Consider the following 16,430-nt stretch of genomic DNA (forward strand, 5'->3'; position numbering starts at 1 on the left):
GCTTGTTTTGTGCGAATTACAAACTTTATAAGTTCTCAGTACACTATGCGAATGTGTAGCTTATAAGTATGAAATAAATATAGAATAGGAATTTCATCAGACATTTAAATTAGCTGAAAAACAGTTACACAAAAGCAGTCTTATAGCAGTTGTTCCATACTAATAAATGATTAATAAACAAAATATTCCCCATTCCCTTAATTTATTAACAGCTAACAAGCACATTTCTCACTAATAAATGCTGTATTACTTCAGATTATGTTCCCTATTCTAAAGTAGAAAAGAGACATGAAAGATTGCAGTGAAGAATTCTGTCTTTATTGTTTGATGGTTCAACAAGTGAATAAACTACAGATGAGACACATCTGCAAACTTTCATGTCGCTTTTCTACTTTAGAATAGGGAACATAATCTGAATTTTTTTTCCTCATTAATGTACACACAGCACCCCATATTGACAGAAAAAACAGTTTTGACATTTGACAAAAACAATTGTTGACATTTTTGCAGATTTATTAAAAAAGAAAAACCAATATCACATGCAATATCACATGGTCCTAAGTATGCAGACCCTTTGCTCAGTATTTAGTAGAAGCACCCTTTTGATCTAATACAGCCATGAGTCTTTTTGGAAAAGATGCAACAAGTTTTTCACACCTGGATTTGGGGATCATCTGCCATACCTCCTTGCAGATCCTCTCCAGTTCTGTCAGGTTGGATGGTAAACGTTGGTGGACAGCCATTTTTAGGTCTCTCCAGAGATGCTCAATTGGGTTTAAGTCAGGGCTCTGGCTGGGCCATTCAAGAACAGTCACGGAGTTGTTGTGAAGCCACTCCTTCGTTCTTTTAGCTGTGTGCTTCGGGTCATTGTCTTGTTGGAAAGTAAACCTTCGGCCCAGTCTGAGGCCATGAGCACTCTGGAGAAGGTTTTCGTCCAGGATATCCCTGTACTTGGCCGCATTCATCTTTCCCTCGACTACAACCAGTCGTCCTGTCCCTGCAGCTGAAAAACACCCCCACAGTATGATGCTGCCACCACCATGCTTCACTGTTGGGATTGAATTGGACAGGTGATGAGCAGTGCCTGGTTTTCTCCACACATACCGTTTAGAATTAAGGCCAAAAAGTTCTATCTTGGTCTCATCAGACCAGAGAATCTTATTTCTCACCATCTTGGAGTCCTTCAGGTGCTTTTTAGCAAACTCCATGCAGGCTTTCATGTGTCTTGCACTGAGGAGAGGCTTCCGTCGCGCCACTCTGCCATAAAGCCCCGACTAGTGGAGGGCTGCAGTGATGGTTGACTTTCTACAACTTTCACCCATCTCTCGACTGCTTCTCTGGAGCTCAGCCACAGTGATCTTTGGGTTCTTCTTTACCTCTCTCACCAAGGCTCTTCTCCCCTGATAGCTCAGTTTGGCAGGACGGCCAGCTCTAGAAAGGGTTCTGGTCGTCCCAAACGTCTTCCATTTAAGGATTATGGAGGCCACTGTGCTCAGGAAACTTAAGTGCAGTAGAATTTGTTTTGTAACCTTGGCCAGATCTGTGCCTTGCCACAGTTCTGTCTCTGAGCTCTTCAGGTAGTTCCTTTGACCTCATGATTCTCATTTGCTCTGACATGCACTGCGAGCTGTAAGGTCTTATATAGACAGGTGTGTGGCTTTCCTAATCAAGTCCAATCAGTATAATCAAACACAGCTGGACTCAAATGAAGGTGTAGAACCATCTCAAGGATGATCAGAAGAAATGGACCGCACCTGAGTTAAATATATGAGTGTCACAGCAGAGGGTCTGAATACTTAGGACCATGTGATATTTCAGTTTTTCTTTTTTAATAAATCTGCAAAAATGTCAACAATTCTGTGTTTTTCTGTCAATATGGGGTGCTGTGTGTACATTAATGAGGAAAAAAAATGAACTTAAATGATTTCAGCAAATGGCTGCAATATAACAAAGAGTGAAACATTTAAGGGGGTTTGAGTACTTTCTGTATTCACTGTATGTATATATTCATGATGAGAAAAAAATACTAGAATGCAGTTTGATCCATTTGTTCTACATTCTACATTTTGTTCACACACCTTCTGAAATAATAGAATCAAAGGTTTTCAGAAGACTTGGCATATACTGTATAAACAAATAAGTTATTCAGTGTTAACTGGCGGTTGCTGTTATGTAGGTCACAGAAAGCTAGTTAACAATTAACCCACACTGGTGACATTCAACAACTACATATTTAAGTACAGAAATGGGATTTACACTACATGACACAACTTCAAGGATTCTTTATATAAGGAATCACATTTGATTTTATCTTCTGATTTTGGCAGTCAATTTTAGACTGCTAATTTCTCCTAAGGAAAAAGAGCATTAGTTGAAACCAAGCTGCCAAAATGTTGATTGTTTTTTACTTTCTCCTCACAGTGATGTCACATTGTGATATATTTTATTTGACTACCTCTACAAAACAACATCAATGCCTACTTTACCTTATCAGCTCCATAGCTCTGCCAGCAGTGAGGTGAAGTGACATTAGCCCAACATTACCGCAAGAATGTTTTTGCTAAAAATAATAATCACAACAATAAAATACTTTGTTATATGTGAACCTCAAGAAATAATTAAAGCTGCAAGCAGCGATGAACGGGCCCTCGCCATCTGCACAGTCACCATCCCGATAGCATCAGGAAAACGGTGCCCAGTTAGCACATGCATTCACAGTAACACTCTGCCAGTTTGGATTTTAAGTTTACTGAATTGACACACAGACACATACACACAATATATAAAATTTTGCCAACATATTAACTAAATTAGTTAACATGAACAATAATTAAATAGCATTTATTAATGTTAATTAATATTAAGCTAAAAAAAGTATTCATACATTATTAAAATGTAAATTTGTATCTTTTAACATTAGTTTATGTACTGTGAATTAACATGAACATGAACACACAGTTCATGTGGGTATACAGCAATAGACAATAAAGTACTATATAAACGCTTCATTCTTTCAAAATATCTTTAAAAAACAAGTTGAGTATTGTAATAGGGCGATGTAAATATAATTCATCTTTAAATGGTATAATTTTCAGATGTTTTGAACAGATAACAGCAAAGTTTGTTTTATTGTCAAAGTTTGTCTTGAAATTGTTAATTATAATTTTATATTCAATAAATAACACTATGAAAATAATTGTCTAACAATGAAGATAAACCGCTCATGCTATTTATTAATTATTAAAAGTTGTATTTTTTTAATCTTTTGCTATGTGACTGCATAGGACAAGTTCATGGTACAGTTCAGTAAAATATAAAAAAAAACTGCAAAAAACAAAGTTAGTGACATTTTATATTTACTCAAAGATCAGACTCTCAAAGATCCGACATATTTATGTAGATTACACTACATCAATGTGCATTTCTTCCTCAAAGATGGTCTGCAAGACAGCATGTGTAACTGATCTCTTACCCTCCCTCCCTTTCACCCCTCCCCCCTACACTCACTCTGACACTCAGCACACACACATACTTAGATACAGGCAGGCAGAGTGAGAGGAGATTTCTGATTTCTTTTTTTAATTTTATTTAATTCATAGAAGCTTGTATACTTGTGAAAATAACAGCGTTTGCTCAGAATAGCTAGTTCTCTGTGTGAAAAAAGTTTTAAAGAGTTTGGATGCTGCACTTTTAAGATATAAAAAAACTATGGTTATCTTTTTTACTATCACTTTAAAAAATCACCATGTCAACACCGTTCAAGATATTCCAAATCCGCTCGCAATTTAGCATCTTCAGAATATTCTCTTCATGTAAAAAAAGTTTGATGTGAACAGCATGTTGCTCTTATGACAAGTATGAATTTGTTTACAGCCTGATTTTTCCAAAAATCCACATTCAAATCAAAATAGCCAGCTTCCTGTTGGTCGTAGCTAATGAGTTTAATTTAGAAAGTTGTCCAGATTGATGAGAACGATATGTGTACAGATTTTGGTGACTGTAGGAAAAACTAACCCCCCAACTTTTGTCAAAAGATGGCGCTATAAAGTGCCTGCTCCACACCCATTTGTGACCTTTCGCCAGTGTCTAACTATCATTAATATTGATGTGTGTGTTGAGTTTCAACAAGTTTTCTGACTGTGTCCGCAGATTCCAATGTGTGTGCAAATTTTCAAGAGTTTTTGAGTATGTTAAGGCCCCCAAAAGTGCCCGGAAGGTTGAAAAAAAAAAAAAAGAATCCTTAGAAGAACAATAGTGCCTTCGCCCATTCTGGGCTCGGGCCCTAATAAAAAAGACACCTTAAAGGGCAATCAACATGACAACATGATGGGAACCAGCATTGCAGATATCAAAATCACCTACTGATGTGAATTTGCTAAACAAAGAAGTACACTTTGCAATTTTCACTCAAATAAACTTGAAATAAGGTGTAGAGTAGAGTGTTTCACCCAGTTTCACCAGGTCCACAAATTAGAGAATAATTTGTGAATAATTTTATAAATTAAAATTTTTGTTTTTTTAATTTTTAAGCTGTGCATGAGACTGTCCGTTTCCAGCATTTTTCAAAACAAAGTGACATTCATGATTAGAACAAGAACTTTCATTTCCACTCTCATAATAAGGGTTATGTTCTCTTGGATCTTGTATGTCTGCATAGCTCAACAAAAATACAATAAAGTGGATATGGTGTATGCACAGGTGAATTTACCAAAGGATTGTGCTGATCCCACCACAAAGAAAGTAACACCCATACTCCTCTATTCCACTTTCATTAAATTTGATTAATATGTGTCTTAATAAAAGACGAGCATTGTGACCATAATGGGTGTGACAGACTAAAGGTGAAACAGTATTTTATGTATTATTTTGATCCAAACAACTAAACAGTACAGCGCTGACGTGAGAGTTTCCTTTGGCTCCAGAAACTCTGGTCAGGCTGCCAAGTACTGCTAATTTGCATGTTACTCACCCCTGTTGCAGCCTTTGTGTTTTCTAGGCGAGCAGTACTAAACCACTAACCCCAAGTATTAAATCTGGGTGTTCACAATTCTGTCATCTGGGCATAAATTATGTCAGAAATTACATGCTAGAAATAGGTGTGCTCTTGTTTTATTAAGTGGTCAGATTCATGCTGATTTTTACTTGGTTGAGAAGATGGGGAAATAATGCCCATTGAAGGAGAGACCTAAACCATATTTACACACATGAATATACTAGACTTGAAGGTGGAGACTTTTAACTTTTATTGCTATTGTGTAAGAATACTGCTCTTTCATGTGGTTAATGCATGAAAAATCCACATTTCAATCTCTTAATCATATTGCTTGAAAATATGGGTTATATAAGGTAACAGTTATATAAGAAGAATATTAGTTAGCATTTTTAGACACAACTAATGCTGGTTATTACTTTATTTTATTTTTGTTTTTATAGTTATAACTATAACAGTTATGCATAATTTCCAGCAACTATACCTAAACCAAACCCTCACCCTTTAGGAAGTACATGTTGTTAATAAACATTACTCGGTAGTTAAAAGTGTAATTTCAGTTATATACAAAAATTTACTTCTGGTAATTTATAAAACTACAATAAATGGCTTATATACATTATTTCTGGCAGTTTAATTTGTGAAATTTCCTCACCTTACCAAAAACTTCACTGTCTCATTTGCTTCTGTTTCTTCATGTAACGCCAGACTGACTTGATGATAGTATGGGCTCACAAAGAGATCTGAGCCATGTATTGCTAGACTGCTTGTCCATGCAAAAACCTCTCTGTATTATTGCAGGAATGTCTATCTAAAGCACATATATTAATAACTACTAAAGCAAACGTTTTTTATGAAGCATTTCATTTGCTTAAGACATTGCACAGTATTATTACTGTGCTTAAATAGTTTACTCTCATCCATTTATTTTGCATGCTTATTTCTGCAGGAACTCCACCATCCACAGAAGTTCCAGCCGGACCATATCCATTCATGGTCCAATCAGATGACGGCCGCCAAGTTCCTGTGGTCCAGGCCTATGCTTTTGGAAAGTATCTAGGATTCCTAAAAGTGACTTTTGATTCAAGTGGGAATGTGGTGAAGTCCTCAGGCAATCCAATTCTTCTAGATAACTCAACTGTACCAGGTAAGAAAACTCTTAAATCTGGAAACAAATGAAAAAATTTAAAGCACATGGCAAGTCAATAAAGCTTGCAGGACAATGGGCTTCCTGAAAACTCCCATTTTCACAGTACTGTAGGGAAACAGACATTAAACTTAATTGTTCTGCCATGAACATTTTTTTAACAGTGTGTTTAGTGTTCTGAGCTAATATTCTGTTAACATGAAAATGAAAACTGTAACAACTGAGTTGAGCAGCAAAAAATTCAAACGCCGATGAAGCTTTGCCAATGAGTTGGTTCACAGTAATAAACAGGAAAATAACATAATAAATTATGATAACTCATCTGTGGAAACAAATTAGATTCTGCTGTACAGCAGCTCTAAAAGACAACATGGTCACTATTCGGCTCAGTGTTGGTTTAGTTCAGATAGGACTGCACGATCAGTCATATTTTAATTGTGATTACGATTTCTGCTGCTCTCAATTGATTCATCTGCGATATTTGCGTGCTGGTTTTATATTCTTAAATTGGCTTTTTTATTGAATTGGTTTATTTTCTGCCCAGTGGTTTACTTATTCTTCAAACCTGGCTACCATTTGCATGTGCTCTCCCTACTTTACGGAAAAAGCACTGATCAGCTGAAAACACATGGCAATCCTGGAAAGTTGGAATTTAGCGACCTCTAATGAGGAATTCTGCTCAAATAAAAGTGTAATAGCCTGCAACAAATTTGCCACGAGCTAATTCTCCTCATTTTTCTGGGTTTTTCCAGATTTGCCTCAAGTTTGTAATGTTGTAATCTTGGACTGTTTGGTTTAGTTCAAGTTTTAGAACTCTTTAGAACTCTCCATTTTCAAAATCCTTATGGAGAACATGAACAGGAAAAATACAGGTCCTTCTCCAAAAATTTGCATATTGTGATAAAGTTCATTATTTTCTGTAATGTACTGATAAACATTAGACTTTCATATATTTTAGATTCATTACACACAACTGAAGTAGTTCAAGCCTTTTATTGTTTTAATATTGATGATTTTGGCATACAGCTCACGAAAACCCAAAATTCCTATCTCAAAAAATTAGCATATCATGAAAAGGTTCTCTAAACGAGCTATTAACCTAATCATCTGAATCAACTAATTAACTCTAAACACCTGAAAAAGATTCCTGAGGCTTTTAAAAACTCCCAGCCTGGTTCATTACTCAAAACCGCAATCATGGGTAAGACTGCCGACCTGACTGCTGTCCAGAAGGCCATCATTGACACCCTCAAGCAAGAGGGTAAGACACAGAAAGAAATTTTTGAACGAATAGGCTGTTCCCAGAGTGCTGTATCAAGGCACCTCAGTGGGAAATCTGTGGGAAGGAAAAAGTGTGGCAGAAAACGCTGCACAACGAGAAGAGGTGACCGGACCCTGAGGAAGATTGTGGAGAAGGACCGATTCCAGACCTTGGGGGACCTGCGGAAGCAGTGGACTGAGTCTGGAGTAGAAACATCCAGAGCCACCGTGTACAGGAAATGGGCTACAGGTCCCCAGGTCAAGCCACTTTTGAGCCAGAAACAGCGGCAGAAGCGCCTGACCTGGGCTACAGAGAAGCAGCACTGGACTGTTGCTCAGTGGTCCAAAGTACTTTTTTCGGATGAAAGCAAATTTTGCATGTCATTCGGAAATCAAGGTGCCAGAGTCTGGAGGAAGACTGGGGAGAGGGAAATGCCAAAATGCCTGAAGTCCAGTGTCAAGTACCCACAGTCAGTGATGGTCTGGGGTGCGATGTCATCTGCTGGTGTTGGTCCACTGTGTTTTATCAAGGGCAGGGTCAATGCAGCTAGCTATCAGGAGATTTTGGAGCACTTCATGCTTCCATCTGCTGAAAAGCTTTATGGAGATGAAGATTTCATTTTTCAGCATGACCTGGCACCTGCTCACAGTGCCAAAACCACTAGTAAATGGTTTACTGACCATGGTATTACTGTGCTCAATTGGCATGCCAACTCTCCTGACCTGAACCCCATAGAGAATCTGTGGGATATTGTGAAGAGAAATTTGAGAGACGCAAGACCCAACACTCTGGATGAGCTTAAGGCCGCTATCGAAGCATCCTGGGCCTCCATAACACCTCAGCAGTGCCACAGGCTGATTGCCTCCATGCCACGCCGCATTGAAGCAGTCATTTCTGCAAAAGGATTCCCGACCAAGTATTGAGTGCATAACTGAACATAATTATTTGAAGGTTGACTTTTTTTGTATTAAAAACACTTTTCTTTTATTGGTCGGATGAAATATGCTAATGTTTTGAGATAGGAATTTTGGGTTTTCATGAGCTGTATGCCAAAATCATCAATATTAAAACAATAAAAGGCTTGAACTACTTCAGTTGTGTGTAATGAATCTAAAATATATGAAAGTCTAATGTTTATCAGTACATTACAGAAAATAATGAACTTTATCACAATATGCAAATTTTTGGAGAAGGACCTGTACTTGAAATACATGAAACCACTATTATATATTAGGGTGCCTAGTCATGCTCCTGAAAGGCCACTGTCCTACAAAGTTTAGCTCCAACCCTAATTAAACACTCCCGAACCAGTTAATCAATAGGTGTGCTAGATTTTTTTCCTGGCTGCTGTAACTGTTTATAAAGTACATTATTTATAGCAAGAACAGCTAAAAAAAATGATTAATGGTTTTGGTTAATTATTGATGATGTAATCATCATTTAGTGCAGTGGTTTTCAAACCTGTCTTAGAGGCTACCCTGCGCAATTTGCGTTTCCCATAATTGACACACCCAAATCAGGTTTTGCAGTGTGTACCAATGAGCTGATAATTTGAATCAGGTGTGTTAGATGAAATACAAAATGTACAGGCCAGAGGTGGCTTGAAAACCACTGATCTCATTTTTGACAATCGTCCAAGTAGCCTGCTTATTCTTTTGCTGTAGTGTGTTATAACATACCTTTGGTAAGAAAAGAGATACTATAAAAGAGGTGTTAAATGATGGTTATGTTATTAGAAAAACAATTTACAGGATTACAGACATTGCAATTACAGACAATTTTGAAAACATGTTTACAGTGACCAAAAAAAAAAAGTCAATGTAACAAAGACAAGTTTCAAGAGCCCAACTAAAGCAAACACTGATCTCCATTGTGGTAGTTAAACAACAGAAATAATGTCGGTCTGGTTAGTAATGTGAGAAGCAGGTAATTCTGTTTTAGGAGTAATTTATTGCTGCTAAAGGAGCAGCAATAAATTGCTGTTTTAGGAGATATACCCCCGGTTTCACAGACAAGGCTTAAGCCTAGTTCTAGACTAAAATGTAAGTCTGGGTTGTTTCAACTGAAATAAAATTGCACTGTTTGATCTTAAAATATATCAGTGCCTTTGTTTTGTCTTAAGATGCACACCAGTAATGTTTTTTTGCAAGCATGTTTATAAAAATTACTTAATTGTCCTAATTGAACTATGGCCTAATCCTGATTTAGCCTAAGCCCTGTCTGTGAAACCGGGCATTAATGTCTTTTTTATTTCACTTGATTTCTTCTAAGGCTGTGACTGAAGTAAGTTAGTTTTTGTGTTTCTCTTTCATTCAGTGATTCTGCTTGCAGCAGGTGTTCATCACTAATGCTCAATCATCACTTAATTAAACACAGAATTATCTAATTAACTTCAGCACTGCTTCAGTGTTACTTGGAACACTCTGTAGTGTGCACACATTTTAAGTGATCATTTAAAACTCAGGATTTTGTTGTGGGGTTTAAAGGGTGAAGATGTAAGATAAAAAACTGCATGAAATATAATTTAACAGCATAAACTGTTTAATTTATGGCGTCAAACTGCATAACAGTTACTTACTGGCTACTGTGCTTCCAGGAAATTCCTGTTATTTCAAGGAAAACAGTTAGATTAACTAAATAAAAAAGTTATTTTCACTGAAATATTAGTGAAAGTCTACAGAAAACAGTTATGCAAAGTCATGAACCGATAAGGACAGTAAATATTTAACTGAACTGTATTAATATGTTTTTGCACAAGAGCGATCTGTTTAATTTTGTTCTGTGGGTCACCATTGTGCTGGAGAGTATAGAGCCTGTGCTCCAGTCATTGATGAACTGCAGCTTTATTTAAAGACAGTAACTGTGTAGTTAATGATACAGTGATAGGTTATTTAAGTACTTCGGTACATAGATGTGTGCTATAGCTAACAATGAACTATTAATGTTGTTACTACTATTACACATCAAGTGCTTACAGTTTAATATTAAGCTGTTAATAAATCACTGTTATTTAACAGCACAATTTTTAGCGTATCTATCAGATGTAATGCATTTCTATTGTGGATGGCCCTATTGATATGCCAGTTTCAAATTGTCAACCTATGACCTAACTTTGAACAGATCCAGTGATTCAGGCTGAAGTGGACTCTTGGAGGAAGAATCTGGCCAATTACTCTTCTCAGCATGTGGGACAGACTCTAGTCTATCTCAATGGAACTTTTGAGGAATGTCGATTTCGTGAATGTAATTTGGGAAATTTAATCTGTGATGCCATGGTGAGTAAATAGGTCTGTCTTTAAAGTTAAATTTACTGTTTTTTTGGCATATAGATTTTCATGGATATGTGGACTACTCTACGTGGGACAAACACCCCACTAATGTAATCTGTAAACCATGATGTTCTGATCACATCTAAACTTGCCAAATGTGCTAAGTACTGCCGCTGTAGTATAACGTTACACAGAGCACCTGCGATAGTAAATCTCAAAACTGAAAGTAAAAAGTTATCGTGCATTCAAAACGGCAGTTTCAATGCCCCGCATATTAATAGCGGCTCATGCTCCGTAATTAAATATATATGCTAAATGAGCCACTCTGTGAAACAGCCAATCAGAGCAGAGCTCATCATTATTATTCATGAACCTTCCAAATAAGGTAATAACAGACCATTTCATTCTAGGGACAAATCCTAGGGTTGTAAATGCAATGGATTGTAAAAATACATCAAAGAACTGGAAAGGCCAAAAGTGCCCAAACTTTACACATGTTCTTCAGTATGCCTGATATCAACATGCAGAGACACCGATTATGCAGTTGTTTTTAAATGCATGTTTGTTTGCATCTTGCATTAACATCTGTCTTGTCATGTAATTGTATACCTAGAAAGATAATACCAGATGCAAACAAACCCTCAAACCCAGTATGAACTAACAGTCTCAAAAGAAAACAATATCAGAACAGCAAACATTTTAACCATTTTTGGCAAAATAGAAATAAATTTAAATGATATTTTAGAGAGTGGTCAGTTGTAAAATGCTATTTTAAGATGGCTGAAAAACCTTGCTCATAGGACACTTTTCTGGTTGTATTTTAGGTCCATAATAATATTAAATATGCTGATGAAATCCAGTGGAACCATGTCAGCTCTTGTATTCTGAATGGTGGAGGCATTCGATCACCTATTGATGAGCGTAACAGAAATGGTACGGCTTTATCCTGCTTTTATTTACACCAAAGTAGGTGAAACTGATTCACAATCACTTATGCTTCCTAACTGGACAGATCAATATCTCTGAAGCTTAACTGACTTGGTGTTATACTGTGATGATTAAAGATTCCCTATATAATATATAATCTTTCATAATCCTAAATGCAACTCCAGTGCATATTAGATATAATACTGTTAAAGTATAATATATATATATATAATACTGAAAAATACCTAAGGCATGTTTTGATTGAAGGTTCCATCACAATGGAGGACTTGATCGCTGTGTTGCCATTTGGAGGTACATTTGACCTGGTCCAAATGAATGGATCTACGCTGCGAGAGGTCTTTGAGCACTCCGTTCGCAGATACGGAGGAAACACTGGTGAATTCCTACAGGTGTCAGGTATGTTTACCTTGGGAACTTCTCGTAAACTGTTTATAAGCGTACACTATATCAGGGGTTGGCAACCTTTTGGGCATGAAGTGCCATTTTTATTTATTCTGGTCAACCACTGTGCCAAAAATGCACACACAGAATCGCACTGCACATACACAGAAACATTCAGGAGCACAGAAACTTATCAATAATAAAACAATTAATAAAACAGCTTCAAAACGGAATCACTTCATTGTACTTCATTTTCAGTATAGGTGCATTTCCACTGTGAGAGACAGAATCTAAAAAATAAAAATCCAGAAATCATATTGTATGATTTTTTTTAACAATTTATTTGTGAATTACTGTGTCAAATAAGTATTTGATCACTTGCTTATCGGCCAGATTTCTGACCCTCAAAGACCTGTTATTTTGCTTTTAAATAGTCCCGCTACACTCTGCTCATGATTCTAAATTAGTAGCACCTGTTTGAGGTTGTTAGCTGTCATAAAGACACCTGTGCACCCCACAATCAGCCAAAGTCTAAGTAGCAACATGGGCAAAACCAAAGAGCTGTCAAAAGACACAAGAGACAAAACTGTAGACCTTCACAAAGCTGGAAAGGGCTATGGGGCAATTGCCAAGCAGCTTGGTGAAAAAAGACTGTTGGAGCAATTGTCAGAAAATGGAAGAGGCTAATGATGACTGTCAATGTCCCTCGGACTGGGGCCCCACGGAAGATCTCTCCTCGTGGGGTATCAATGATGCTAAGAATGGTGAAGAATCAGCCCAGAACTACACGGGAGGAGCTGGTCAATGCCGTGAAGAGAGCTGGGACCATCGTTTCCAAGGCTACTATCAGTAATACACTAAGACGTCATGGTTTAAAATCTTGCATCACACGGAAGGTTCCCCTGCTTAAGTCAGCTCATGTCCAGGCCCGTCTGAAGTTTGTCAGGGACCATCTGGATGATCCAGAGGAGTCATGGAAGAAAGTCCTGTGGTCAGATGAGACCAAAATAGAACTTTTTGGAATGATGAGTATCATCCCAATAATACCATACCTACAGGCTACAGGGCTGGAAGCATCATGCTCTGGGGGTGTTTTTCTGCACAGGGGACAGGACGACTGCACTGTATTAAGGAGAGGATGAACGGGGCCATGTATTGTGACATATTGGGCAAAAACCTCCTTCCCTCAGTCAGAGCATTAAAGATGGGTCGTGGCTGGGTCTTCCAACATGACAATGACCCAAAGCACACAGCCAGGAAAACCAAGGAGTGGCTCTGTAAGAAGAATATTAAGGTTCTGGAGTGGCCTAGCCAGTCTCCAGACCTAAATGCAATAGAAAATCTTTGGAGGGAGCTGAAACTCCGTGTTGCTCAGTGACAGCCCCGAAACCTGACAGATCTACAGAAGATCTGTATGGAGGAGTGGGCCAAAATCCCTCCTGCAGTGTGTACAAACCTGGTGAAGAACTACAGGAACCGTTTGACCTCTGTAATTGTTAACAAAGGCTTCTATACCAAATATTAATTTTTTTTTTACTCAAGTGATCAAATACTTATTTGACACAGTAATTCACAAATAAATTGTTTAAAAAAATTATACAATGTGATTTCCGAATTTTTATTTTTAGATTCTGTCTCTCACAGTGGAAATGCACCTATGCTGAAATTTGTAGACCCCTCCATGACTTCTAAGTAAGAGAACTTGCAAAATCACAGAGTGATCAAATACTTATTGACCTCACTGTATGTATGTATGTGTGTATATATATATATATATACACACACACACACACACACACACACACACACACAGTGGTAGCCCCCTTAATGTTTTTTTTTTTTTTTGCATGTTTGTCACACTTTAATGTTTCAGATCATCAAACAAATGTAAATATTAATCAAAGATAACACAAGTAAACACAACATGCAGTTTTTAAATGAAGGGGTTTTTTTTATGAAGGGAAAAAAAATCTAAACCCACATGGCCCTGTGTGAAAAAGTGTTTGCCTCTCTTCTCTCAGTTAAGGTCAGTGTTCATGACTCCACCATAAGAAAGAAACTGGGCAAAAATGGCCTGCATGGCAGAGTTCCAAGACGAAAACTGCTGCCGAGCAAAAAGAACATAAAGGCTTGTCTCAGTTTTGCCAGAACACATCTTGATGATCCCCAAGACTTTTGGGAAAATATTCTGTGGACTGACGAGAAAAAAGTTGAATGTTTTGGAAGGTGTGTATCCCATTACATCTGGTGAAAAGTAACATTTCAGTAGTAGCATTTCAGAAAAAGAACATCATACCAACAGTAAAATATGGTGGTGGTAGTGTGATGGTCTGGGGCTGTTTTGCTGCTTCTGGACCTGGAAGACTTGCTGTGATAAATGGAACCATGAATTCTGCTGTCTACCAAAAAATCCTGAAGGACAATGTCTGTTCGTGACCTCAAGCTGAAGCGAACTTGGGTTCTGCAGCAGGACAATGATCCAAAACACACCAGCAAATCCATCTCTGAATGGCTGAAGAAAAAAAAATGAAGACTTTGGAGTGTGGCCTAGTCAAAGTCCTGACTTGAATCCTATTGAAATGCTGTGGCATGACCTTAAAAAGGCGGTTCATGCTCGAAAACCCTCCAGTGTGGCTGAATTACAACAATTCTGCCAAGATGAGTGGGCCAAAATTCCTGCACAGCACTGTAACAGACTCATTGCAAGTTATCGCAAATGCTTGATTGCAGTTGTTGCTGCTAAGGGTGGCCCAACAAGTTATTAAGTTTAGGGGGCAAACACTTTTTCACACAGAGCCATGTGGGTTTGGATTTTGTTTTCCCTTCATAATAAAAAAAAAAACTTCATTTAAAAACTGTATGTTGTGTTTACTTGCATTATCTTTGATTAATATTTAAATTAGTTTGATGATCTGAAACATTAAAGTGTGAAAACATGCAAAAAAATAAAAAAATCAGGAAGGCGGCCAACACTTTTTCACACCACCATACATACATATACACACACACATACATACATACATACATTCAGGAGCACAGAAACTTCTTTTGCTGTTTTTGAAATAGCTAACCTCAACTTAGAGGTTAAAATTGCGTGTGTAAATTTCCTGTGTCTGTCTCTACAAACATTAAAGCTCTCACTCTCACAATGGCCAAGAAAAAGTCTGAGAGAAAAAGTAGAGTAGTTTGCATGACTGGATATAGCTGTCGGTCACTGTATTTAACATTTTTGTCGTAAAACAGTTGAATAACATTAAATGATTTTTGCATTTTGTAAATTTTCATCTTACCTTGCTCTCTTTCAATGTTAAACCAGGCCTTTCAACTTTTGAGTTAAACTTGGAGTAAAAATTACAATGGTGGAGGGAGGATGGGGTAGATATATATTTATACAACAGTTCTTTCTGGTCCTCGAATCTGATTGGCTGATAAGAGTGTGATATTAGAGCGATATCAAAACTCCAACAGCCATTTTACAGTTTGTAATCGTATCACTCCGTTTGCGGTACTTCTTACTGCAAGTGTCATGGTGAACGCCCAAATCCAGTATCATGTTATAAATATTACTGTTTTTGTGTCACGGAATGTAGTTTTAAGAGGTTTTCTTTTGAGAATGTACTTGTTTATAGTTAAAATACAATAAAATTAACATCTATTTTAAATTATGCATCTCACCTTGGCCAGATCTTCTGGAATTTACAGCTGGCTCTGATGTCTCTATAGTGGTTACACATGAAAAAATTTAATTCGTTATGGGTAAATCTAACGGTAGTCTTTGGTCTGATTAATCTATCATTTTTCCAGAGAAGATAGTTTTAGCAAAATCTCATGTTTATGTATATTCAATGCTGTATATCAGCACATGTACTTTTGACTGAATTGCCTAGCAACTTTATAATGGCTGTTGTTGTTGTTTATTAAATATTATTCAAATTATTATATAAATAATAGTATTTAATAATAGTGTTTAGTATTGAGAGACGGTGCGTGTTTATGATAGTGATGTTAGTTACATTGTTCCGCAGTAGATGGCAACAAGAAACTATTTTTATGAGTCAGCAGTAAAGACTTTTACATTTAAAAGTTAACGCTATAAACATAAGTTATTTTTTTTGTTTCAACAACAGCTTGACGCAGTGAATAAATGCACTGAGCTGCAAAATCACCTTTAAAGGATATCAATGTTACGACAAAGGTAATGTTTTCCTCATCAGGGCACGTATTCACAAAACGTTTTATCTTACCACTAAGAGTTCTCCTAAATAGCAGTAAAAGTTTTTAGCTAAGAATTTTCTCTTAAAACCTATTCACAAAGCTGCTGAGACAAACTTTTACTAAAGAATAAAGAGAAGTATTACATTAAGAGTAAGGGCGGGGTTGACCTTGTTGCTATGGATGATGTAAGCATGCTAACTAACTATGCATACAGTGGTT

The 16,430-nt window shown here is 37.1% G+C and overlaps 1 protein-coding gene across 1 annotated transcript in view; it reads left to right on the forward strand.

Moving 5' to 3' along the window:
* nt5e (5'-nucleotidase, ecto (CD73)) overlaps positions 1-16,430 on the forward strand; it is a 39,001-nt gene that overhangs the window by 11,060 nt on the left and 11,511 nt on the right. Inside the window, exons 4-7 of the mRNA XM_073816835.1 lie at positions 5,940-6,137; positions 10,519-10,673; positions 11,492-11,600; positions 11,862-12,011. Of these exons, the coding sequence (XP_073672936.1) occupies positions 5,940-6,137; positions 10,519-10,673; positions 11,492-11,600; positions 11,862-12,011 (612 nt within the window). The remainder of the gene's footprint in view (positions 1-5,939; positions 6,138-10,518; positions 10,674-11,491; positions 11,601-11,861; positions 12,012-16,430) is intronic.

The sequence above is a fragment of the Garra rufa genome, chromosome 13 (assembly GCF_049309525.1).
Source record: "Garra rufa chromosome 13, GarRuf1.0, whole genome shotgun sequence".
Classification (NCBI taxonomy): Eukaryota; Metazoa; Chordata; class Actinopteri; order Cypriniformes; family Cyprinidae; genus Garra; species Garra rufa.